The 27,462-nt window shown below is 42.6% G+C and overlaps 2 protein-coding genes across 4 annotated transcripts in view; one reads left to right on the top strand and one right to left on the bottom strand.

The window, feature by feature from the left end:
• col4a5 (collagen, type IV, alpha 5 (Alport syndrome)) overlaps nucleotides 1-17,726 on the bottom strand; it is a 60,714-nt gene extending 42,988 nt beyond the window's left edge. For both annotated transcript variants that reach the window (XM_040046079.1, XM_040046080.1), the window contains exon 1: nucleotides 17,419-17,726. In XM_040046079.1, coding sequence (XP_039902013.1) covers nucleotides 17,419-17,508 — 90 coding nt within the window. In that variant the 5' untranslated portion in view covers nucleotides 17,509-17,726. The remainder of the gene's footprint in view (nucleotides 1-17,418) is intronic.
• A 1,467-nt stretch (nucleotides 17,727-19,193) lies between these two features.
• The window catches only part of col4a6 (collagen, type IV, alpha 6), a 143,695-nt gene continuing 135,426 nt past the window's right edge, over nucleotides 19,194-27,462 (top strand). For both annotated transcript variants that reach the window (XM_040046078.1, XM_040046077.1), the window contains exons 1-3: nucleotides 19,194-19,327; nucleotides 19,478-19,602; nucleotides 19,760-19,805. In XM_040046078.1, coding sequence (XP_039902012.1) covers nucleotides 19,592-19,602; nucleotides 19,760-19,805 — 57 coding nt within the window. In that variant the 5' untranslated portion in view covers nucleotides 19,194-19,327; nucleotides 19,478-19,591. The remainder of the gene's footprint in view (nucleotides 19,328-19,477; nucleotides 19,603-19,759; nucleotides 19,806-27,462) is intronic.

Below are 27,462 nucleotides of genomic sequence, written 5' to 3'. Positions count from 1 at the left end.
GGCTGGGACTGGCCCTTTTATACAACAGGTTCAGACATGCCCGACTCCTCGCTCTACATACATCAACACTTGGCACGTTGTGATGTAGTTAGGGGCAACGAGAAATTAGAGAGGGGCGCGGCGGCTTGCCAGCTGAATACCTGGATATGTGTAGCCCGGGGATAGACTGAGAGCAGGCAGGTAAGAGAGGGTGGAGGAATGGCAGGAGACAGTCTGATGGAAATAAAGTGTTAAGTAAGATTACTGAAAACTGGCAGAGGGAGGGAAGGTTGTGATTTCACTTCACATTTGAATAAAATCAAGCATGGCTGATTATAAACAAACAAAACTGTGTGCTGCGGGCTCCAAGCTGTTAGTCTATAAGTCAAAAATTGCAAATATGTGCGGCCTCAAGGAGCATGTACAACAAAACGGGTCACGTTCCTCCTTGGACGAGTGCAGCTATCACTTGGACCAAAATTTGCAGTAAATGTACAGTATTGTGCAAAAGTCTTGAGCCATTCCTAGTAAAGGGAAACGAGGAGAAACGCTGAGGATGGAGGAATTACACGACGACTGGACTGGAAAACATTGGCAACAGGTTTTATAGAGTGATGAATCCAATTATTTGGTTTAAATCATCATCAGTATGTCTAAGAAAGATGACGAGAGAGGAACAACTGGGAGTGTCTACAGATATCTGTAAATCATGGTGACTCCAAACACACTGCCAGTGCAGTAAAAGCATACATGGATTGAAAAACCCTGAACGAAACACTACCAGGCATGGATTGGCCTCCCCAGAGCACAGGCCTCAACATTACTGAAGCAATGTGAGATTAGCCAAAGACAGTTAACATCCAAAGAAGAGCTCTGGATTTCATCAAGAGGTCTGGAGAACTAGAAAAGAAATTACAAGAAAGCTGCTAAAGAGAGTTCAGAGCACCAAAGAGTAAATGTGACCTACCCAAAACCTTTACCTAACAAATATCTGGTTTCTTTTCCGCTATTAAGGAATCTAACAGAAACACTCATCCAAATGAATCACAAGAAGCTATAATTTACCTCAAAGCTAAGCCAAATTTTACACGAAAGCATGAAAGTGTTCCTCCACACTCACATAAATGGAGTCAGTTTACCACTGCTAAACTGTTCCTGTGTGCCACAGCGAGAGCTTCATATTTAACCTGTAACTCCTTCTGCAGACAAAACAATATCATACAGTCTGTTCTAATATCTGCGAGAATGTGAAACAGAGGGACGGGACACAAACAGCTGTGCTCTGTTCACGATACTGTAAAACTTTGTTTTCCTTTTGGATTTCAGATGATAAGAGTTTATGATGCAAAGATTAGGGATTAGCAGCTGAGCCTTTTGCACTCATTCACCTGCTTCATGCTTCTGCTCTTTAAGGCACGTTTTTGTGCACCTCTAGGTTTATTTGGTTTACCATATTTTCTGAACGGCCCATTTTTGGCATTTTAAAGGATTTTATAGGTCTTACAGGCATGCCCCGCTGTGCACTGTGAGGCAGTTGTAACACTTTTTGTTGTAGTATCACTCAAACTGATTATGTGCCACTGCAGTACGATTTCCCCACATAAACACTACAAATAATAACAGAAAATGCTCCTTCAATGAGCTAAATTTGACCCTGTGCTCTAATTCAGACACGCTGCCTGCGATTTAGTGGTGTTTGTGCGCGAGTTACGTTTAAACTGTGAGCGCTGAGAGTGGTGCTTAGCAGCGGTTTGGTTCAGATCCCCTAACCTGGCTCAACATGCTCTCGCTTGCTTTTCAGACTTGAGTGATATGATTTTAAGCAAATGTGCAGGCAGGTCACAGCAGGTTCCTATCCTGCCCGTGTTTCTCCTAAATACACCCCAACCCCCTTTAAATGGCTTGTAATGAGAGCAGACAGTGAAAAGGCATAAGTGTCACAGCTGTACAGCTACCTGTTGGCATTAAGCCACATTAAAAAGGAGAAAAAGGGAAAAAAATTTGTTTAAAAGGAAAAAGCTGAAAATTTAAATAGTTAAAAGTTGAAATGTGAATAGTTGGTTTTGGTATTATATGATTTATTTATTACATTTTATGTGGAGTGAATAAATAAAAGTATATTTACGGTGGCCCCTAGAGACAAAGCACGTACAAACTCCAAAACACGTAAAAACTCCAAAACACTTAAAAACTCCAAAACACGTAAAAACTCCAAAACACTTAAAAACTCCAAAACACTTAAAAACTCAGACTCACGTAAAAACTCAGAAGCACGTAAAAGAGCCGGCTCTTTTTAGTGAGCCGAGCTGAAAGAGCCGGTTCTCTAAAAAGAGCCGGAAATCCTATCACTAGTCTGTGCTGTGATAAACATCTGATATCTCAGTTGTTTTGACCTGAGGGGGTCTGTTTGTCCAGGTGAGACAAAGAATGCTGCGCATTCAATGTTGATATGCACAAAGACAAATTCCTGCAGACATATGCAGACAGAAAACAAAAATGCTCCCTTCAAATTTCATTCTGTGTTGCAATATATTGGCAATAAAGGTGGAAAAACATCCGTCTCACCACCTTTCACACAATAACACACGTCCGTTACTGTGGACTGTCTGAAACAAGAGCTAAACATTGCCTAAAAGACCAGCCGGAGGAAAAGTCCTCCTACATCAACAGAATAAAAATCCAGATTTAACCTGAAGGGAGGAGGAAAAATAAGTGAGAGAGAGCGAAATCTTAAATTACAGCCTTCTGTTATTACTACTCTACTACATACAGACTGCTAAACAAAATTAGAGGAGTCAAAGCTAAAAAACAGTTGAACACCTGGAGATTTGTTGGGCTTCTCGCCACTTTCATCGTTATACCAGACGAGGAAGTCCTAAGCGCTCGAGTTAAAGGCAGCTTCTTTAAGAAGTTTCACCTCTCGTGTGAAAGGCTTCTGATGGGAAGCCCCAGACATTTAAACTCTAGTGAGGTTATCACCTCAGACATCGCCCTAGGAGTCACACCCATCTTTTAGTACTGAAGAAGCCTTTTGGATGAGCGGCGAAACATCTTCAGGAGCCTAAAAAAGAAGTCTAGTTAAGACGACCAAGATCTGGAACTGAAAATGCACACAGATACTGCTAGCCTTGAACCTCCCCTAATCTCTTTATCATTTGCTTCTGAGGAGCCAGACTTCCTTGTAGTGGCCTCAAGCAACGGTTCTCCAGGTTGTCTAAAGGTTTTTCGCTCGTTTTCACTTGTGCCTGACATTTTCAGTTTGTTAAGCCACTGAATACTTAACTATAAATCATTCAAAGACATAAAAGGGACCAACCTCAAGAGATAATTCAGTGTTGTGTTTCACACATACCAGACAACTTAGCAAAGAACCACATTTAAATGTTATCTTTAGGCCCTTTGTTATTAGCAGACTGTCACAAAAAAACATTTTTTTCTTTACTTGAATCTATAAAAAAGGCCAAAGATGACATAAAATAGCATTTTTGCACCAATTCCACCGATTCCCAAAGAACTATTAGCTGAAAACTTGGCATACTGACCCAGTATGAACCTTCCAGATCCCTCAGGTCATCTGGATCCGGTGTTTTATCAGTTCCCAGAGTCAGAACCAGACACGGAGAAGCTGCATTCAGCTTTTATGCTCCTTATATCTGGAACAAACTCCCAGAAAGCCTCAGATCAGCTGAAACACTCAGTTTATTTAAATCCAGGCTGAAGACTCACCTGTTCTCAGCTGCATTTGAATAAAGCACCAAATCCACACTTTTAAGCTTAAATTTCAAAACTTATATTTTAACTACTGATTTTATCTACTGTTCTGATTTTATCTACTGTTTTTTTTGTTGTTGTTGTTGTATTTTTTAATCAATTTTAAATCATGCTTTTTATTGTTTTTGTTTTTTAATGTCTCTGTAAAGCACTTTGAATCACCTTGTTGTTGAATTGTCCTATATAAATAAACTTGGCTTGCCATATCTCAGCATGGTGTGCACTGTGTCCTTAAAACAGTGAGAGAAATTTGAGGAAGAGGGGTATACGCATAAATGAATAAATGCATTACTAAGCAGTGGATCCTGTGATTTTATGCCCTGCCTCTCTCTGCTATATCACTCAGCGATGTGAAAAATGCTCAGACACAGCAACATGTTGAACATTATCCTGCGACTGCTTACTAAAGGCTTAGCTGCATACCAGCCGGCACACTGAACTGAGATTAACTAAGACAGGCTGTCCTGAGCCCGCTGCCCTAAACTGAACCAAACATTAACCTGAACTAGTCCCAACACGAAGACTATAACAAAGTTTCAACCTTCAAGCAGCTCTTTGCAAGGTGTTTCCCCAAACTGTACTAAACTTCTTACAAGTCCAAACACACGCACATTAAAACACAGCAGCCTACATCTCAGTGTAAAGTACAAACAGTATGTGTTTATCAGGATTTTATATGACTCTAGTGTAATACGGGTTAAAAAAACACAGATATATTAAAAGAGTGAGATCTTTTGCATCCAGACTGGGTACAAATAATCTGAACTGTGGCGATGCTGTCAGCTAACTCCCCACCACACCAAAGTTTAGCTAAGAAGTAGTATAGTAGGCTTTGAGCTCAAACGTCTCAATAAAGAATGAGAAAAACAATTCATGGCTGACTTCAGTTTTTCATTTCTGGACTCTGAATGAGTCACAGTTAGAAATAATCCTGTTTTATTTCTATACTGGGCCTCTGTTCAGCCCTGCCATTCACTCTCAGGTTGAAACAGGCCATTTTAGCACCTCAGTCTTTCAGACAACTTTCTTCTGATTGGTTGCCCCTCATAAACAGGTTTAAGCAGCAGGTGGGTGGGTTTCTGTACTCATAGGCAGGGATTTGTGTCTGCAATGACCGCACTGGGGACATCCCCATTCAATGACATCATAAAGAGCCAAAGGCAAAAAAAAACCCTTTTAGCTCAACTAGGATCACTTTCACAAAGACCAGGTGTCGACAACCCTCAACATCAAAAGAGCCATTTTAGCTCCTCCTACTGTAATTTAATTGAGAGAGGTTAAATTAAAACATACAGTATATTCATTAATAGGTTTATGCTCTTTATTTTGTGTAATACAGTGGTCCCTCGTTTATCGCGGTAGTTACGTTCTAAAAAATAACCCGCGATAGGTGAAATCCACAAAGTAGCTAAGATGTTTTTTTTTAATTATTATAGATTTTTTATGTCTGTAAAACCCCTCACTACACACTTTATACACTTTTCTCAGACAGGTATGAACATTTCCTCACTTTTCTCTCTTGTTTAAACACTCTAAAAGTTCAAACCTTCGTAGAAAAATATACAGAATAAAACCAAAGGTGCCCGCGGTTGCCTTTGAACTTCAGAGTCACACTGTTAGCGGGTCAATTTGACAAGCTTAACACTTTCTGTACTGTACAGGAGACACGGCACGAGATTGATTGACAATGGTCTACAGCCAATTAGAACGCAGAACACAATGTGTTGTATAAAAAATAAAAAGCTTCCAAAATTGCACAAAAAAAACATCTGCAAAACAGGTGAAAGGTGAACCGCTGTATTTAAGTATACCTTACAAACTGTTATCTATATTTAACATGTGAGTCATTATCATTTTCAAATTTCTCTTGATGTTCATACGAGTGCAATGTTACGCTCTCCATCTGCGTTGTGTCACATTGAATAGGAAAGCATCACCAGCCTATATTTTTCTGTTATAAATGACCACCTCTGCAGTTCCGCTTTGGTGTCTTTCAGCTAAGTGTTTTAAATTTAAAACTTCCAGCTGTAGTATTTTGACTTTCTTTCTTCTCATCATCCAAATTTCCAGCAGTGAAGTCTAGTATACTCATTTCACAAGATAATTCGATGTAATGTTTATAGCTTTCTCCGCTGTTGCCGAGTGGCATAAAATCCAAGCAGAGCATGTATGCATGCATCCACCTCCTAAAAGAAATTAAAGCTGTAATAACATCACACTACCTCTCACACTGCTCATGAGAGACAAGAGACATAATTCTCACAGCCACACAAGGTCCTCGTCAGGACTTTCTAAACAAACCGCAATCATTTCATGCGTGGGCTGAAACAGACGAGCGGGTCTCTTAGATTTTGTCCTTTGCCCTAAAACGGCTCCGTCTGGACGGGTTTATAAAAGGTAATAAAGTAACTGTATACTCTGAAATATGTAAAGAAACAGACACACAAAGGCTGCTAGCTCCCCTTTTTTCTCTATGTGGTCGTCGGGGAAGCCCTGTTTCTTCCACAGCAGCATGATGAAAGAAACAGGTGCTCATATTTGGGGAGTGTGGGAGAGAGAGAGAGAGAGAGAGAGCACTGGAAATAGTGAGGGAGAGAAAAGTAGAAGAAGAGAGAACCAGACACATCCCACGCTACTATTTTTCTATGCAGGCACAGACTCACTGAGCTGTGTGCTCTGTTATACCACAGCACTGTGAATACCTGTGTCTTATCACTCCTTGCCTTTGCTTGCTCTCATGCAGTCCTGTTGTTGTTGTGGCAACTCATGTGAGATAAAAAACAAAACGAGTTGATGGTAAAGTGATGAGTCTCTTTGTTAATCGGCATAACAATATTCTTCTTCTATAGTGAAAATGGCTGTGGACGGCTGCAACCCTTCTTTGTGTTATTGTGGCTCTACAAGCAGGACGTGTGCATCAGGTTAGATTAGGAAAAGGCTGTGAAGAGTTCAGTGCTGCTGTGAATCAAAATCAGTGTCCTGTGTATTGGACTATGATGATCACAGTGTGATCGGTAGTGAGAGTACGGAGAGGTGAAGGTGTGATCTGGAGAGAAGAGGAGTGAAAGTGAGGAGAGGTGAGACAGAACGTGTGAATGAGAAGCAGACGGGCGTAACAGTGAAGCTGCGAGGAGCAGAGGCATATACAAGGGTTCACCCAGAGGTGGGCAATATGAGTAACAGCTAATATCACAATATGTTTTTGCTATATCACAATACAATATATATATATATCACAATATATTTAAATAACATCTAAAACAAATGTTGTTTTAACCATTCAGTGCTTAAAATTGCCCTTTTTTATTTTGCTAACTGCTCACTTCTGCAGCAATAGTTTTACAGCATGTTTTTCAAATTACCGTGTTTTGTTCGACATCCTCCTTGTGAAATCCTTGCTCAGCGCTGTATGCCAGGTAGAAAGTTTTTCCGGCTGGGAGGGGGAATTAATGATGCATTCGCAGAGTGTGGGAGAAAAAACCCTCACAGTGAATTACATGCAGACAGCTTAATATTGTCATGGCAAACTTATACTCAATGAAAGCCTAAATAAAGCCATTTTAACCATCGTATGTGGAAAAACTCACGATACAGCGAGTATATTCGATATATCGCCCACCCCTAGGTTCAACCATCCAAAGCAACAGTGCAAAAGAGAGGCGAAGAAGAGGGGCAAGCAGGGTAAGGAAGAGTGTAAGGGAAGGTTTAAAAATGTAATGTATGGCTGGAGACGGGGGCACTGACAAAAAGACTTGAAGCCGAGCTGAAGGCATTAGGATTTTCATTGGGAGTGACCAGAATGGACAGGATTAATTCAATTCAATTCAATTTTATTTATATAGCGCCAAATCACAACAAAAGTCGCCTCAAGGCGCTTCATAGATACAGAGAAAAACCCAACAATCATATGACCCCCTATGAGCAAGCACTTTGGCGACAGTGGGAAGGAAAAACTCCCTTTTAACAGGAAGAAACCTCCGACAGAACCAGGCTCAGGGAGGGGCGGGGCTATCTGCTCTGACCGGTTGGGGTGAGAGAAGGAAGACAGGATAAAGACATGCTGTGGAAGAGAGACAGAGGTTAATAACAGATATGATTCAATGCAGAGAGGTCTATTAACACATAGTGAGTGAGAAAGGTGACTGGAAAGGAAAAACTCAATGCATCATGGGAATCCCCGGCAGCCTACGTCTATTGCAGCATAACTAAGGGAGGATTCAGGGTCACCTGGTCCAGCCCTAACTATATGCTTTAGCAAAAAGGAAAGTTTTAAGCCAAATCTTAAAAGTAGAGATAGTGTCTGTCTCCCGAATCCAAACTGGAAGCTGGTTCCACAGAAGAGGGGCCTGAAAACTGAAGGCTCTGCCTCCCATTCTACTTTTAAATACTCTAGGAACAACAAGTAGGCCTGCAGAGCGAGAGCGAAGCGCTCTAATAGGGTGATATGGTACTACAAGCTCATTGAGATAAGATGGGGCCTGATTATTTAAGACCTTGTATGTGAGGAGCAGGATTTTGAATTCAATTCTGGATTTAACAGGAAGCCAACGAAGGGAAGCCAAAGCAGGAGAAATATGCTCTCTCTTTCTAGTCCCTGTCAGTACTCTTGCTGCAGCATTTTGGATTAGCTGAAGGCTTTTCAGTGAGTTTTTTGGACATCCTGATAATAATGAATTACAGTAGTCCAGCCTGGAAGTAATAATGCATGAACTAGTTTTTCAGCGTCACTCTGAGACAGGATATTTCTAATTTTAGAGATGTTGTGCAAATGGAAGAATGCAGTCTTACATATTTGTTTAATATGTGCGTTGAAGGACATGTCCTGGTCAAAAATGACTCCAAGGTTCCTCACAGCGTTACTGGAGGCCAAGGTAATGCCATCCAGAGTAAGAATCTGGTTAGATACCATATTTCTAAGCTTTTCAGGGCCGAGTACAATAACCTCAGTTTTATCTGAAATGAGTACATCAGAGGGAAAGCTCAGGTTGATCATTTTGGAGACAACGTTAGAGAGACGAGGCTGCAGACCTTACAATTTAAAATGCCTTTTATCTGAAACTGAATTGATTTCAGGAGTGGTTTCAGATGTGCCTAAGGGTCACCCACATTAATCTTCCAATGACCTTCAGCTGTTGCCAGACTGTAGGCTATGCTGATACACTTGTCAGTCTAGTTACAGCCTCTCTTCCTTCCTATTCCACTTTCTGGCCGACCTGGCCCTCCGCCCTCCGAACCGCATTAGTTTTAAAAGACTTCTTTGTCATGACTTGGACACCACCCTGATCCACCAACTTTTTTGGGTCTCCTGACTCCCCTTTTTAAATAGCCTGGTAATAACCACTCAGCTCTCCTCAAGCACTCATAGGATTAAAGACTTTAAGATACTCCCTAATATCTTTCTTGCTTTAGTCATGTCCTGGTTTCTTCTCTGCATCTGTGTTTAACCTGTTCTGGACATTCGGTCCCTTCTCTTTGGTGATTTTATGGGTACTGAGCCGCTTACCCACGTCTTTGGGCCCTTCGAGCTAAACAAACTAATATCTGGGTGCTAACTGTCACTGCATCATTGTTAGTGTCCATACATACAAGCAAAAATAGATAAAACTGAGGAACATGTAATAGTTAGGGTTGGTGAAGACTTTAATTTCATTAATTGAGTGCAAAGTTTTACAGCAAAGTTCATAATCAGTGTTGAATGACAACAAAGAAACATGAAAAAGAGAAAGCTGACATGCCAGCAGAGCTGAAAACAAGCTGAGCGCAGTTTAGAGAGGGAAGTTTTTACCTCAGTCTCAAACTTTAAAAGCCCAGTTGACAAAGTAACAATGACAACAAAAGAAACAAGACGTTATAACAGGACGAGATGGCAGTAAAGAGGTGCTTAGTAATATGAGGCCAGTCTGCTCAAGTGAAATGTTTGTTGTGTGCTCAGCTCAGAGCGGAAAGAGAGAAAGGGAAGGGAAAGGTAGAAATCTGATCAAACGAAGCCACTGATCACAGACAGATTAAACTTCACAAGCTTCTATTCTTCTCACAAACAAAATATGCAAAACAAATGAGTGGAGAAACGTGATGTTTTTAACCATACATCTCTCTTCATTTTTGCCCAGTAACTTCTCTTTTTATTGGCGCTTTTTAGTTTATTGTTGTTTTGCTTTCCATATGAAACACTTTAACAGATTTTTTCTCATGCGTCTTAAAATCGAACTTATTTTTCCCCACTAAGCAGCAGTTCGAGCTTCCTCTGGGCGGCAAAATTCCCTTTTATTCGGAGAAAAGGAGCAACACAGGACAAAGATGATGTCCTTTCAGAAAAGGAGGTCAGCAAAACAAGAAGAAAAGATAAGTAGGGGTCTGAGGAGGACAGCATGTCTTGTGACTGTTCTGAGTAGGTGGATTTGTCAGGTAGCCCGCTGAATCACAGCCACACACTCCATTCAGACACAGGGGGGAAAAAATCCCACAAGATTCCCACATAAACAGTTTCATCGCAAGTTCTGTTACATATATCTGAAATTTCCATCAGCGCAAAACATAACTGGCTGCCAAAAAAACTAAAAAATCAATAAAACACAAATCCCAGGTCTGAATCATCACCAAAAGGTCATCACATGATCGAAACCTTAATCTCTCCACCAAACCTTCAATCCTCTTAAAAACACAACCTCCTTCCATTTAAAGAGAGATCTCCTTCCCACTTTAATGTTTTCAGTGATGTTGCTAGGCTACTGAGAAGTGCGAACAGATCAAAGAACAGGTATGACTAGACTAGAAGTACAAGATGAAATGGATAAGACACTGAAGCCCTTATGATGGCAGCTTACATCTATAGCAGTAACGTGCATCTCCACGTAGGTACCCTCAACTTTAACCAGACTGAAATCTTACAGTAGTGAGAACTGGGAATGCAATGACACCAGAAATTTAGTAGTCTGTACCAATACCAGACCTCAATACCAAAACAAAACATCCACCACCCCTGAGCCCTCATAAGGAAAAGAGGAGGAGAATGGATGGATGCTTTAAAACAATGATGTGGTGGCAGATCGTTTATTTAAAATGTTAATTTTATACTTAGTACCCTATCATGACTGACAGTATTTCACTGGAAAATAAGGATTTATTTACTTTACACTAACAAATGCAAACTGCAATCATCTGTATTTTTTGTTCAATATAATTTTCGCAAATTTCAGAATCACAACGTATTCTGATCAAGAAATATTGCGATGTAATTTTGAGGCTATATCGCCCACCCCTGCTCTATAGGTAACATTGCTGGTTTTATCCATATGAAATAGTTATAGCATTCATTCAGATCTCAGTATTAGCTTGTTGTTGGCTGCATTAGGTTACGTCTACATGCACACGGGTATTTTGGTCAATTTAGCTTTTTCTATGCGTTTTTGGACATTCGTCCACACGTAAACGACATTTTGGTTCACTGAAAATGGAGCGTTACAGACACTGTTGCCAGGGTGGAGATTTTGAAGCACTCAGCTGTTTGTGAGCTTTTGATTGGCCAACATTTCTTCACGGTTAAGGTTATATCACCACCTGTTGCTTTGGCATGGTATTGACATTGCTTCAGATCGGTTATTTCGCATTTTCATGTGGATTAATTTTTTTTTAAAGAGATGAAAAAAATTCCCATTTTGAAAAGTACTTGTGTACATTAGGCTGCAGCCTTCATGATTACTTGCTGATTTCAGGGTTAGGGTTAGATTCTACTACTACTAACCCTGCTGTTGCAAAAATGACAAAAAGCATTTAAATATCACTTTTATTTCAATATCATGTGTCCTTCTACTGTTGTTGCTCATGCTAGAGCTGCTACTACTGCTACACCTACTGTAATGTAAGTTCAGGTACAACTTCTCCTTCTAAAACTACAACTACTACTGTTCTGGTTGATCTTTTACTGCCAATATAATCAAACCCGCTACTACTGCCACTACAGCCCCTACAAGCCATCAGTTGATGGTGCACTTCAAGTAGACACTGATATCATCCACCTGTAACTCCCTGATCAGCCATCCTTTGGGGGTAAAGTCCTTATTTGTGACTTTATCAGCTCTACTATCACCTATCTCTAGTGTGGTTGCTCAGTGAAGTGAGATTTTCTGCTTATAGCTATTTGAAGCCAACAAGAAAACCATCCTCACATCCTTCCAGTGGCTTCCTGTTCATTTCTGTATGACCTTCAAAAGCCTTTAAAATATCCAAGTCTATCCAAAGTCTGATCCCTGCACACATAACTTCTCACCTCTTAAAGCACCACCAGAAAAAGCTGGTATGATTATTTGGCATTATTAAATTCTGTCTACTAGAGTCATTTACCTTTTGCCAGTTTCCCTGGTTTTGCTCCTAGTATACACTAGGGACGGCTTTTAAGACGTATCATACGTACTTTTTTTATTCTCTGGATTAAATTTTTTTCAAAATGTCAAATAAATGAATACACCTGGTAACACAACATACATCACTGTGGTCTCTACTTCTACTGCTTCTACTACACCAATGTGAGTACACCAAAGATGTCCATGTAAATCTGATGTCCACACTAGCCTGACATTTAAAGACCCATGAAGAGGAGGCAACAGGGAAATGACTGGATGCTGTTTCAGTCTGAATTAGCAGAAAATGAAACTCATGGAAAATCGTGATGCAGACACCCACGTCTGCGACCTGTTTGGGTCTTATTAGTCACAACATATTGCTCTTATCACGTAACAATTTATTTACCAGATGGAAATAAAAACGCAAGCCTTGACTAGCAAATTGTTGAGGAGGTGTTTGAATTCCACAACAAGGAGAATGAAACTGAAAATTGTGGGTTTAGGTGAAGCTTTGCAATTGATGCAAGTGCTCTGCTATTACTACTGCAGATATATTAGAACAGTGTTTCCCAACCATTATGTGCCGCGAGAAAGGATCAGGTGTGCTGTGGAAGATTATTTGGTTCCACCTGATTGGTACTCTTAAGCGATCGGCATCAGTCGCGGGCAGAACAATTGCATTATCTTCCACTAGAGGGCAGTACAACTACCTGCTCTAATTAAATAGGTTGCAAACTGCCAGTAAAACAGAAGAAGATGAAGAAGAAACGCTATAATAGTCATGCTGTGAGAGGACACAGCGCGTGATAGCAATAGAAAAAAATGTTTTAAAAGAAAAAGTAGTAAATCTAGCCCTAGCATCAGTAGTGTTCAGAAGAAAGCAAAAAAGGTACACTGGGGACAAACTGAGCCAATTCCAGTATACCAGGTGAACAACATGCTTTTTGTGTCATTTTTGTTTGGTGGTGTGCCATGTAATTTTTCTAACGTGCAATATGTGCCGTGGCTCCAAAAGATTGGGAAACACTGTATTAGAGTACTACTATTACTATACTATACTACTGGTATCCAGTAGTATAGGGCTACAGCTAAATCTGTCATTGTTGCATCTTTGGCTATTTTCACTTTGGTTTCTACATCAGGTCTGCTTCTTCATGCAAAGAGAATAAATGACAAAGCAGCAAAGGACGGGGGAAGAGAAATGTCTGTACTCAATCCGGGTAATTAGCTTTTTAGCTTTTGGTTTTGCTCCCATTGACCACCTGTTAATCCTAACGGCATCCGAAGGTCATTGACACCACTGTGTAAGTTCTGCCACAAACACACAGGGACAGGATGAGCAGGTTAGCAACAAATTAGAATAATGGAGGTTTGTCAAAGTATGTTTAGGTGACATTAAGGTGCCTCGAATAGATTCATAAGCGTGTAAGAGAAATGTTAATGTTAGATAGAAGTACTCTATAGAAGTATTGAACACATAGCATTATATAAGTACCACACCATTTACACTATCTTGATACTAGAATTTCATATTGAATACCATTTTTAATACCACGGGAGAGGAGGGGTAAGGTTGGGGTGGGGTGGGGTATGACAACAATTTTAGGTAGTGCCAAACAAACAAAACAACGATAAGTATGTGAGGTAGTTCTGTGAGCAAACAGAGTTGATGAAGTTGGCGGCTGCCATTTTTGCCTGGTTGCTGGTAGAATTTTCTTAGCTTCAGAGTTGGAGTTTGACACAAATAATTGTGTTATACTTTTAAATTAGTCTATTATAAAGTTACAGAAAGTTTTATTATTAGGCATGACCACTAGCTGCTACCTTAATGATAACTAAACAGAAACTATCTGATAAAGGAGGGGGGGGACAATTCATTTACCCGAGGGGCCACATGAGAAACTGGCGCTGTTGTGGAGGGCCACAACAATAAGCTGAACTCAGTTCTGCTCAGTATTAATTTTATCTCTTTATGAGATTATTGGTGTTGCAATCCAAAACAATCCCAGCTTCTCATGTGCCCCTTTAGTAAATACCCACCCCTTTGATAAATCTACTTCCAACTGGGGTTGCAGCTGTGGATGGATCGAGATTTTTGATTGGGCAAAGATATCATACAAGATGCACATTATGACACAACACCACAACCCCAAACATACAGCCAAAGTCATTAAGAACTATTGTCAGCATAAAGAAGAACAAGAAGTACTGGAAGTGACGTTATGGCCCCCACAGAGCCCTGATCTCAACATCATGGAGTGTGTCTGGGATTACATGAAGAGACAGAAGGATATGAGGAAGCTTATGTCCACAGAAGATCTGTGGTTAGTTCTCCAAGATGTTTGGAGCAACCAGGCGAGAGCCTTTAAAAACTGTGTTCAAGTGTTCCTGGAAGAATTTATGCTGCCTTAAAGGCAAAGGGTGGTCACACCAAATATTGATTTGATTTAGATTTCTCTTTTTGTTCATTCACTGCATTTTGGTGATTGATGAAAATAAATTATTAACACTTCCACTTGCTGTAAACAAGCATTCTTTGTTTACAGCATTTTTCTCACCTGCCTAAAACTTTTGGACAGTACTGTGTGCACGCCCACAAGCTTTACAATACTCCAGCATTGTTGAAACCTGACTTCCTGAAATTCTCCAAACTGTTGAGGGTTGTGAACATCAACTGCTTGAGCTGCTAATGAGGGGGAAGGGCTTTCTGACTGCATCACTGCTGTGTGAAGCTGTTTATTGACTGGAAGAGGCAAAGACGGAACTGTTGATGCTGTTGAGTATTAATTCAAATGGTAATTGAATAATAAAATGAATCTTTTGACAAACCTGCAGGGTACACGTATAGTTGATTCTAATATTCAAATATATATCCATCCATGGAAGTCTTTGGAGAGTTGCTCCCTCCACTGCTGCTTGCTTATGGAGCCTTAAGCTAGATAAAAATGGAATTTGCATTCAAGGACAGACACAAAGGTGGAGCAGTGGGAGGCAGATACAGAAGGTGAAAGGGGAAGGAGAAGGTAAACAGGTGAAACTTTTCCACTTAATGCGGTGCTGACACACTCAAGAACTGAAGAGTGCCATACTCCTCTGCCGATCTCCAAATCTCCGCAATGTGAGGATGTTTTGACTATAACTCTCACCACAAACACACACACACATACATGCAGACAGATCCGCCCCTGCACAGACTCCACCTGAGATGTGGGTCACGTGTAGGGCAAGCGGGTGTATATAGGTGTGCGCCTCCCTTGCTGCGCAAAAAGCATGCATCAAATTAAGTGTGTGTTTGTGGTTTGCACTGCATGACGGGTTCAAAGGAAAACCTCCAGGTATACATTACCACTGAACCCCCTCACCTGGCTGAATGGAGATTGATATCTGTGAGGATTAATACACACACAGAGAGAGAGAGAGAGAGAGAGCAATAAAAATGACTTATGACGCTCTCTCCTTCAAACTTAATGAGAAACTCTCTGCACATACACCAGTCTGTTTGTTTTAAACCTGAAAACAATGTCAGCTTAAGTTACAGGAACATAGCTGCTTTGTCTTTGATTTTAGGGGTTTTTTTTATCCCGCAAGTTTGGAAATTTAGACAAAGACATGCCACAAAAGATCATTTCTTTCAATCTCTTGTGCTAGCAGTGACATCGGGGCAGACTGTCTCCACTAGGGGGACTCAATGAGCGCTTTAATGGAGAAAGGGGAACTTTGATTCCCTAAAGAGTCTTCTTTCACACTAAATTAAAGGAACGCTCCAAAACACACAGCTAATTTACTATTATCTATTGAGACATTAATGACCATTTGTGAAAGTTCAGTGACTTTTTTGTGTATCATTACGCTCAAATGTCATAAAACCGTTAATATAGCAAGTAACTATCTTAATTAAAGTTATACGTTTTTTAGTTCATTTTCTCTTTTTTCCACCCTTTTAACAGTTTACTTCAAGGTCCTCGATAAACCTTCATGGCCTTGGTGAAATATTGCAGTAAACTTAATCTCTGTCATACCGAGACAACTTCCAAGCAAAGCAGGGAAGAGGTCAAACCATAGTTTTGACATATTACAGCTGAAGGAGAGGAAAGAGCTTCTATCTGTTGATTTATTCTTCATCTCTAATCACTTTATAAACTCTGAGCAGACAACTCTCAACTCTCAAATGCTGATTTTTTAGTCTTAGGCCTGATCCTGTGCTGTTTTTGTTATTTCACAGGATGCTCGTACTCTGTTCAGTGTTCCAGTTGCCATCAAAACACCGAATCTAATCCATAAAATCTTCAAACACACAAATGTCACCTGCATAATTTGAAAAACCCCACTCATACCACGCATAGCTGTGTTAGAAGACTTACAGAACGGCAAACAGCGGCAAGACCTGATTGGACACGCCTGGTGTGTGGTGGGCGTGCAGCCACGACTCATTAATAATTAATGACGAGGGAATATTCATGGAATATTAGATGAGGAGCCTGAGTGAGAGACACTTGCACTGATTTGGTGATGCATCGGCATCCCGACATGTTAGAGATCTACAGCTGAGGATGAGGAGGCACTAGTTTAAACAGATGTGGAGGGCGAAGAGAGGAAAAGTGCGAGCGCGCTCATACACTTCCCCACCTGTGTTGCTGTTTCTGAATCATCTCTCAAATGCAAAGACTAATCAGCTGCACTAAATATGGGTTTCATTTCTCTACACTTCAGTGTGAGTCTGAAAGCAGCTGCTGTCAACTTAAAGCACACCTGCACACACCTGGAGAGAAAAACGCACAGATCCCTCTTTCAGGACACCAAAACAAAATTACGCACAAAAGACTGAACAGCAGCCCCGCTGTTCGAGGTTCAATCCGAACACAAGCGGGCTCTTAAGGGAAGCATCGGCGCGCCGCTTTCCCTCCACACGCAGAGTTTAGAATCCGTCCGAGTTCTTGACGCGAGAATAGGAATAAAATACAGACACAGGGAGGAAAAAAAATAACCGCAGGTAAGCGAAACGCGAAGATGCGCACGAAGGGGGCAGGACAGAAACTCCGTCCGATCTCCCACCAAGAAAATCTGCAGGTCCTGCGAAGGTGATCCTAGCAGTCAAAAAGCCATGAAAGCTGAGCGCGGAGGTGTATCATTGGTGTAATTACATGGTTTTTATTTGCAAGTAAAACGGAAACGGCAACCGGGATCATTATTATTAGAGCAGAAGCACTTGTTATAAAGCAGACTCTCTATTTTAGAAACTTTACTCGCTCGCTGAGGGAGCCGGTGGGTCTCTGCAGGTTCTCCTGCAGCGGGGGAAAAAATCAGTGCAAGGAACTGGAAGCGTACTTACCGCAGAGTCGGATCGCTGCACCTCGGCGGACAGGACTAGGAAGAGCAGAGTCGCACCGAGCTGTCGCAGGCACTTTGAGTCTTTACTCATCTTTTGGGGGGAATAAAACAAAGATCCGCCTGCGTTAGCACTGTACTTTGGGGCTCTTTATACGCGTGTCATAGCCCTGCTCCCCCCACGCACACTGTGGAAAAGAAATAAAGAAACTCGTTCTTCTTCTCGGCGTGTTGGCGGTTGTTGCGCTTGCAGAGACTCCCAGTGGTCCTGGCTCTGGCACCGTGCGCCTCTGCAGTTCCCTCTCTCTCACTTTTTCTGAACTCGTAAACCTGCCCACCGGATCTACTTTCCACAAGCGGTGCGCAGTGATATCAGGGATGTGCACCTTCCCCAAGACAGATAATTAATTAAAAATAAATTTGGGGTGATTTGCGAAACAAGATCTGGTCGTGAGTGTGAGCCACGAAGGTCCAAATGCCCAAAAGTGTATCGCGTGTTAAAGTATGCTGTAAATAATCATTATGTTTGAACCTCGCGGATGGATATTCTTTCTCCTGACTCCAGACCACCGCTCGAGGCTGTGAGTTTGACTTTAAACCTTTTCTTTTTATTTCCTTAGGCCCCGGCACGTTACATTCCTGCCACTTTATTACAGGTCACTTTCTCCTGACGAAGGAAAGCTGCTAGTAGAATAGTACAGAATAAAACCTCCGTCCTATAAAAAGGTACCTGTTGTCTCGTTTCACACGCGCTTTCCTCTAAATGTGGTGTGAAGCATAAAGACTGTTGCATGAACTTATATGAACACATGCTGCTGAAGTTACTGTGTGATCAAACTGTATGTGCACACACTGGGACTGATAAGCACACATAATCACAGTAAGCAACCATCTCAGCATCCAACCTTTGCAATATTACACTATCTATGTTACAATCACTGGAGTGAAAGAAACCAGAATCAAGACCTGCAGTGGAATCATTTAAAGGTTCACTTTTTGGGAGGATTTTATTGTGAATTTTTAAAGCATCGCAGTTGAAGTGATTCTTGCATTTTTGTATTATTTAAAAGTCATCTAATCACAAGTTGGACTTAACATTTTCTCATCTTAAAACATGAAATACGTTGTGTAACTTTCTAAAAACTTTGAAAGCTCTACTGGGTTTATGGTTAGGATTGAAATTGGGACTGTAGAAAATAAACATATGAATAAAAACTATATAGCAAGTCCAAAACTGAAGAGGACCTAGTTAGGATCCCTGTGGTGCTCCGCAGCTAAACAAGCTGCAGAAAAGTCTATGCCAGAAACACAAGACACAAAAATTTAAGATGATACACTGTAATAAAGGATTTTATAGCCCCTCTAGGGAGAACACGGTGTTGCAAAGCTTAAAGAGTACTCTGCTTAATTCAAGAAGTTTTATGCATTAGCAGAGATCAGGGCAAAGTACACGTGATCCCTAACACTGATCTGCGGTTAAAGTTTTTAAATGTATCATAAGGAGGGTGTTTGGGTGAATGGTATGAAAACACATTTATGAATTTTAAGATCCATCATGTTGATTCTTTGGGGACTAATTTTGCATCAAGTGTCCTAAGGTCATTTTAAACTTCAGTAACCACCTGAGCGCTAACAACGGTGGGGTTTTGTTTTTATGTGGAATAAAAGTCTTTGTAGTCTCTGAAAGAACTTCTGTATGTTGTTGCTTTTTCACTGATTAAAACCTGGACTGCAGACTTGCTTTACACCGCTGTGCCTCCTTTGCTGGTCCGAACCGTACTTGGTATGTGGGGGTACCTCGGTGGCAGTCAGAGGCATGGAGGCATGTGCTGGCCCCTCCTCTTCGCTGAGGCTGCTGAGTTGAAGCGCACCAGTACGAAGTGCGCAGCAGCGACTGCACCGCTGAAACTTGGGTGAGTTGGACAAGCTCTGATTTTTATGAAAGAAATCGCCAACAAAACCTGTGATTTCAACGCTGGCTGGCTGTTAACGCTTGGAGCTTTATGTGTTAAAATCGGGGTCAGTGGGACTGCTTCTCTCCCTCTCTCTCTGTCTCCGGGTAGATGACAGGGGGTTTTTGGAGCCGTCGATGAGCGCGTTTGAAGCGGTGCCTTTCTGGTGAAGATAAGGGGATCGAGCTCTACCTGTGGTCCCCGCCTTCCGCCAGTCGGATCAATATGAAAGTCCTGTAAGGGTTTATTTTTTGATTTCTTTTTAAAACGGCTCTGTAAACGTATTTCTGCAAAAGTTAATTTTCGGCTTTGCAGGCTGCCTCTGCCGCTGCTGTACCTGTCGACTAATAAGTTCGGAGGGAAATAACTAAAAGACTTATTTTTGTTTTGCAGGTTTTGTGTGTTCGCGTTGACCTTCGCGGCGAGGTCTGCACTCGGAGTAAGTCCCTTTCGTTTACTGTGACACTTCCTCAGGTGGAGAGGATCCCCGCTTGGTTTATTTAGCGCAGATGAAACTCTTAAACACCCGATTTAGATGGAGCTGTGTTTCGTGAAAGAGCAGCTGAGCTGTGACCAAAATGGGGAGCTTGGTGTCTCGTTAAAAACAAGTGTGATAGCTGCTTGACTTACAGTGTTACAAAGTTACTGTCACACATCGCCGACACGCAGGTCATCAATGCTGTGCATGGCCTCTGCCTGAGGGATATGGTGATACTTTTATACATTTCTATTATATTTTCTCTAAAAAACTGTATTTATTAAATAGAGTCAGTCTTTCAGTGCTATTTGTTATTGTCATTTAAAGTAAATAACATTTGCAGACGAGCTTGTTGCACCGTTTGTGCCAGACACTGCACGGTATGTGGGTCCCTTTTTTAAGCTTTGAGTTGGAGTCCACATTTTTGCATCGAAAAAAAAACCCAGTTCATATTTGAGTGGGCCCGCTCGCAGTTATTTGCAATTCAAAGCCCGCCCCGCTGATGAATATTAAGAATTAGGAGGATATCGGCCCGGCGTGCCTTTCCAAGCCACACCTTTCTGCTCAGTTGATGAGGTTCTGCAGAGGGGATTGAAAATAGTGGAGGGCTTTGCTACTTCAGGCCCACTTTGTTTCTGTTTATTGATCATTTCAGTTGCACTTTATAATAAGGTTCGCAAAATAGGGTGCAATTCCTCTAGAGGAGAATGGAAAATTATATTCAAGATTCAAAGATTCAAAGTGTTTATTGTCACGTGTCACAAGAGAAAAGGCATTTCTTTGTGCAATGAAATTCTTTCTTTGCTGTCCACCAACAGATGACGGTTAATGTATACAATAGAAATATAACATATAAATACAAATAGTACAAAATACAACAAATAGTACATATAAATAGCTGAAGTGCATTTTATCTGAAACTGCAGTGTGTGTGTGTGTGTGTGGGGGGGGGGGGGGGGGCGTATTTTCTAATCTTTTAGCCTTGCCTTTTTACATTTACTTATGCATTATATTTCTGTGCATCATTAATGCTTTACTATTCAGTTGTCCTCTTATATTACATATAAAAATGTGATGAGGACAGCTCTCTCTCTTTTCTGCTTACAAGAAAAATTAAACAGCAAAAACTGCAGGCTTTGGGCCCAAGTGATCTTATAACACATCGTTCCACGCCCTGTCAAACATCCATGATGCACACCTATTTAATGCATAATAAAAGTGTAAAAAAAAAACCCAAGGTTAATCCACTACATGGTATGGCCCGCACCCCTAAAACTACAGCATACCTACAACGTACGATGTAAAGGTTTTTTTGTTACTCTACTAAGTTATGCACTATTTAAAATTTGATTTGTATCGCCTGTAAAATACCTAAAGTTACAAACTTCTTGAAAATACTTCTAGTATAATTATTTTTCCTAAAGTGTTCAGTATTGTGCAGTATTTGTTAGGAATGCATCTCTACTGCGTTTGTTTACTGTTTTAAAATTAGATTATGGTGTGCACTTATCCATACAGTGATGTTTATCTGGTGTGTGGTGGAAATGTTGTGGGGGCTAAAAGTTCAAAGACAGGTGAAGAGCTTATAGACGTCAAAATAGCTGTTTCGTTGTTGTCCTCTTGCTACAGAAAGGAACACATACTGTACCAAACAAGATTAACAGCAAAATAAAACAACACAATGCTGCTTTAAATATCAAGATATGTAAACATTTAACAATCAGTGTATCTCTATGATTTATCAGCAGTTTTACAGATGTGTTTTGCATTTTTGTAACACATGAAGTGATATCAACACAGATAAAACAATACAAACCATAATAACCTTCCAGTTGCATCATATTGCTTAAACAACTAGATATTAAACATTTAGAACTTCTTATAAATGGAGGAAATGTGGGAAGAAGTGGTATCCTTCATAAGGTGAGATAATTTTCTTATCTCACAGCTGCATAAACCTGTTAAAAACCAGTTGGAAATCCTTAGAAATTCATTGGTCTAAAGCTGGATACAGGGCTGTGTGTCCTACAGGAGTAACTGAGAAGTTGGGGTCTTGCATTCCTTAATTCCATCTTCTTGACATTGGTGGAAAAGCAAACAATCAAATGAACAGAAGTGGAAATGATAGTTTACTCAGGTTCACACCAGTCATCTGTAAAGAAGCTGATTAAGCTGTGAATGAAAGGAGCGCTGAAACCATTACAATAAAAATTAGAATAAGAAAGAGCAGCGGCGCTGTTTGATGATGTCAGAGGTCAAAATTGGTCTTTTCTCTGGGGAAGCCATTGAAAATACAGCACATAGTCTCCACAACTGACAAAATATCAGATCATTGTGTAGATATCGCTGGGCAGGAGCATTTAAAATGTGTTTGACTTTGTCATGCTGGAGAGGATCAGGCTGGCCTCTAAAGGTTTGCTCACTGTCTTTAGTAGAAGAGTAAAAAAGTGCTATAATGCAGTAATTACATGCAGTTTGATCTTCAGCTCTCCCAGCTGAGGGAGTTGCAGGAAATGCCGCTCAGGTTGTGCTTCAACAAAGACCGCGGCAGAAAGCCTCCTGTATCCCAACAGGAATCAGCTGATGGAGCTGCACTGACTTTGAATTGACTCCTCCACCCACTTCCCGCCTCCCTGTTGTTTTGTGTTGTGTATGTGTGTGTGTGAGTTGGTGACTGAGTGAGTGACAGATGACTTCATTGGGTGGTCTTGCCTTTCATAACCATGGTAGCTAAGTCTTTGGGTACCGCTGTGGTAGTGCGTGCTAAAGTTTGTTTTGGGATGAATTAAAATATGAAGTTCATTCCTGTCTCTGCACCACTGAGTGCAGGAAGGTGTTTGTCAGGTGATGTCAGCGTCATCAGATAAAAGCAAACACTTGTTTATCTCTCAATGGCACAGAGCGAGAAGATAGTCCAAGTTTAGGGTGAATGCATTACTTGCAGAAGCCCAACTCTTAGTCATTTGGAATCTTATCTGGGCATATGTAGTACTAGTACAAGTTAGCATGTTGTAGTTGTATAATATAGTAGCAGTGGGCATTTTGAAAGGAAAAATAACAAGTGCAAAGGATTTGATGCAACACAAGATTCGCATCAAGGTAGAATACAAAGAAGGCGACAGCTTCATGCACTGAAGTAAAAAAAAAGGTAGATGGACAAAAAAAGTTCCACAAAATCTTTGTACATATTAATTTAACTTGGTATAGTATTTATGACAAAAGTTCATGTCGGCATTAATTTACTTATCTGACTTATCACTGTGTGTCTGCAATGATAAAACCGACAGTGCCAAGAAAATGAATCCTGTCTGAAATTTTAAATATTTTGCAAATGAAGTCATGAGTGAATTATTTCAGGCACGGCCGATGTTAACCATAATTATGCTTTAGCCACCTAAAGTTAAAGTTAAGGGGGATTTTAGCTGATGTCACACATTCTGATATGTTTTTGAGGCACACTCAGCTCGAGGCTTCAAAAGGACACTTCACTAACCAATGGGTGATTGGTCACGGTGTCTACACCTGTCCGTTATTGTCACGGTTTGGCATGGCAAACCGTGGGGGTGTGAGGAAAAGGAGGACCCAGGCGCGGAGCTCTGTGTGCTAAGCAGTGTGTTTATTTACAGTGGTAAGGAAAATAACAGTAAACCCTCTGTGCAATCCCGACTCCCGTGACGTGTCCTCTTCCCAGTGTCAGTGTCCCTTCTCCCCGCTCCTTGGTGTCTGAGCACCCCGTGCTCGCTGTCCTCTCGTCTCCCCGCTTCTCCTGGGGAGATAACAAACAGGCAGCCGTAAGACACACACAATGCGGAAGAACAATCGTACTGACTGGCCGAGAGACTGACGTGAAGTCACGCAATGATCCCGCGTCGGAGAGAGCTCCACCACACTCTCAAGTAGCTCCGACGAGGCCTGATCAGCTGCAGGTGTGACATGGTCTTCAGGTGTGGCCAATCACCTGCCAGGGCCACACCCACACAGACACATATGCAGGGAGAACGAGGGACAGCAATTGACCCTGTGCACGAGAAAATGCTAACTTCCTGGTTTGAGACCGGATGTGGGGTTGTGCATTTCCGGTAGCTTTACTTTGCGGTCAATCGCTACTGCGAAGATATACTCCAAAATCATGTCCAAAACTCGAAAACGGAAAGATTGCGTTAAGGACGGAGGGCCAGAACCAAAACAAGCAAAAACAATAAACAGCAACCCCTCCCAGGTCACAGTCCCAAAGTCAGACCGCGCATCCCGCAGCGGCACAAAAAAAAAAAAAAAAAAAAAAAAAAGAGAAAAACGCCACAAAACAGTCTCAGGCGGCCCACTTCGGGTCCCGTGACGGCAGTAGGACGCTGTAGGTGGCCGACCTCGAGTCCAGTGGGGGCAGCGTTGCAGCTCCGGCGGGCGGCCATGGGTCCGGCAGCAGCAGCAAAACGGTTCCGGGGGCCTGCCACTGATCCAGTGGCGGCGGAGCTGCAACTCCGGTGGCTTGCCACGTGTCCGGCGGCGGCGCTGCTCCCCGGGCGGCCTGCCACATGTCCGGCGGCGGCGCTGCTCCCCGGGCGGCGCTGCTCCCCGGGCGGCCTGCCCCGGGTCCGGCGGCGGCGGCTGCTCCCCGGGCGGCCTGCCCCGGGTCCGGCGGCGGCGGCTGCTGCTGCTCCGGTGAGCAACAGCAAGGTGTGGTACATGGCCGATGACGCGCTGGTCGCTGACATGGACGCGCTGGATGTGGATGGCGTGGAGGGCGCGCCAGACGTGAAGGTCCCTCTGACTCGCTGACCTCCAGTTCTGGCTGAGTGGGTCCCTCCGGACCTCCGAGCTCCTCCCGCTCGCCGATCTCCAGCTCCGGCTCATTGAGGTCCTCCAGCAGCGGCGCTGCCTCCTCAGCTGGTGGCTCGCTGAGCTGCTCCTGCTCGCTGAGCCGCAGCGGTGCTGGCTCCTCAGCTGGCTCCTCAGCTGGCTCCACCGGCTTGCTGAGCTCCTCCGGCAGCGGCGCTGGCTCCACCGGCTCGCTGAGCCCCTCCGGCTCGCAGGGCTCCGCAGCTGGCGGCGCAGGCTCCACCGGCTCGCTGAGCTCCTCCGGCTCGCAGGGCTCCGCAGCTGGTGGCGCGGGCTCCTCCCGCTCTCCGAGCTCCTGCTCCAGCTCGCAGGGCTCCGCAGCTGGCGGTGAAAAAGATGGCAGAATGGCGGCTGCAGGCAGATGAGACGATGGCGGTGCTACAGCTGCAGATGGTGAAGCAGCGAGTGGTGTGGAGACCTCTGCCCGAGGTGATGTTACCTGCACTGTCAGCTCGTCCACTGCAGACACAAACACAGATGGTGAGGGAAATGGAAAATTGTCCGTACTACTCACCACAGCTGGCTCTTGAGATGTCCGTGGATTAGGCTGCGGTGAGGAACGCCGGCGGCGCGAACGTCGTTTCCGTGTAGACATCGGGGCCGGCGTCTCAGGCTGTGAATCCACCAGCTGTCCGGGCCGGTGAGCAGCCTGAGGAGGCGAGTGGAGGTGGAGGGTGGAAAGCAGGAAGTCCATGACGATTGGATTGAGATCGTCAACCAGCCAGGGAAATTTAAAAAGCATCTCCTGCAGCCACCTCTCCACAGCGCGACGCAAACCTTCCGCGGGCTTCTCCCACCATAACTCACAGAGTCTGTAAACCCTGTCCATAATCTCCCTCCTGAGCCTCTCCTCAGAGACCGCTGGGTCCATGTCTGGCGGGATCATTCTGTCACGGTTTGGCATGGCAAACCGTGGGGGTGTGAGGAAAAGGAGGACCCAGGCGCGGAGCTCTGTGTGCTAAGCAGTGTGTTTATTTACAGTGGTAAGGAAAATAACAGTAAACCCTCTGTGCAATCCCGACTCCCGTGACGTGTCCTCTTCCCAGTGTCAGTGTCCCTTCTCCCCGCTCCTTGGTGTCTGAGCACCCCGTGCTCGCTGTCCTCTCGTCTCCCTGCTTCTCCTGGGGAGATAACAAACAGGCAGCCGTAAGACACACAATGCGGAAGAACAATCGTACTGACTGGCCGAGAGACTGACGTGAAGTCATGCAATGATCCCGCTTCGGAGAGAGCTCCACCTCACTCTCAAGTAGCTCCGACGAGGCCTGATCAGCTGCAGGTGTGACATGGTCTTCAGGTGTGGCCAATCACCTGCCAGGGCCACACCCACACAGACACATATGCAGGAAGAACGAGGGACAGCAATACAAAATAACATATATTATAATACTAGTCCAAAACTGCTCAGGGTCCAGTACCCTGACAGTTATGCTGTCAGTCAAAAGAAGTACGTCTGGTAGCGGCTTGAGTTGTAACATTGGTTTTGGTTTGCTAGCTTATGTAGTTTAAGTAGACTGGTTGGTGTATTTATAAATTATTTTACCACTTAGTGAACACATAGAGAGAGAAGGACCTTCTGTTGGAGCTTCTGCATGGTTTCTGGTTTGTAAGAACTGACGCTACTGTTGGCACAAGGGAAACATCCCACAGGAGTGAGGAAGAATGGTGAGGAGAGGGGAGGCGTTATGATGGGACTGAAAGCAGGGAGTCCAGAAAAACTAGAGCAAGTGATTTGGAAATCATCGAAAAAATCAACTCTTTAGATTTGTTTTGACCCAGCTGAGCACATTTGTATGGACCACTGAGTCTCAGCCTGCTGACAGATGAGATGATGAAACTCTTAGGTTTTGTTAAATTTACAATTTAATGTATTTATTCTGGCATAAAGAACATTTTTGACTTTGGTGATCTGAGTCATGCTTGAAAGAAAATGTTTTACTTACTGAAGAATTCTGAGTAAAAGCATTTTTGGGTCGTGAAGTTTTTTTTTCTGAATTTTGAGAAAAGTCAGAAGTCTGACTCCTCATTGTTCTTACTGTCCTCCAGAATTTTTATTTAAATTTCAGAATTCTGGACGAAAACTTGAAAATTACAGTGTTTTCTCTCAGAATTACGACTTTTGTTTCTAAATTTTTAACTTAAATCATATTCCAATTTAAACTCAGAATTCAGATTTTTTTTTTCTCCGAAAAAAGCTCATCATTCTCAAACAAAAACCCAACGCCGACACCCACACACGAAAAATAAAACAACGTTTTTGTCATTTGGTCGAATTCGGTTCCATATGTTCCAATTTATAATGTCGATAAGTTAGGATTTGTTAATAACTTTTGTGAGTTCTGGTTGCAGTTGCAAAAGTATAAGGTTTGTGCTCATGAAATGATCTGGAATAACAGGAAAATTCACTGACTTCTGTCAAATAAACCCAAAGAATCTTTGCCTGTATTGCCACTCGACCACTCACTCTTACATCTACGAGTACTCAGTGTCGCCGTATTATTTAGTCTAATCAGATAGTTTGCCCTATTTTATCAGATATTTACTTTCCATATTTCATAATTAATTTTAATCTGATTACCAGCTGATGCAGAAAATAGCCACCTCCTCTACCCTCCCTCCCTCCCCCCTTGAATTCCTCCAGTGCTTGGCAGGACTTGTCTCCCGCTCCCTGCAGGTGCTATAGACTGGAACATTCCAGAAAAGCTGAGTGAAGGGACCAATCACTGCTTGATTTGTGGGTTCTAGACCCTACACAACACAACAGTCCTCCCCCCCACCTCCT

Source organism: Simochromis diagramma, unplaced genomic scaffold, assembly GCF_900408965.1.
Source record: "Simochromis diagramma unplaced genomic scaffold, fSimDia1.1 OVJJ01000338.1, whole genome shotgun sequence".
NCBI lineage: Eukaryota > Metazoa > Chordata > Actinopteri > Cichliformes > Cichlidae > Simochromis > Simochromis diagramma.
The sequence above is the reverse complement of the archived record's forward strand: the minus strand, read 5'-3'. Positions and strand labels throughout refer to the sequence as shown.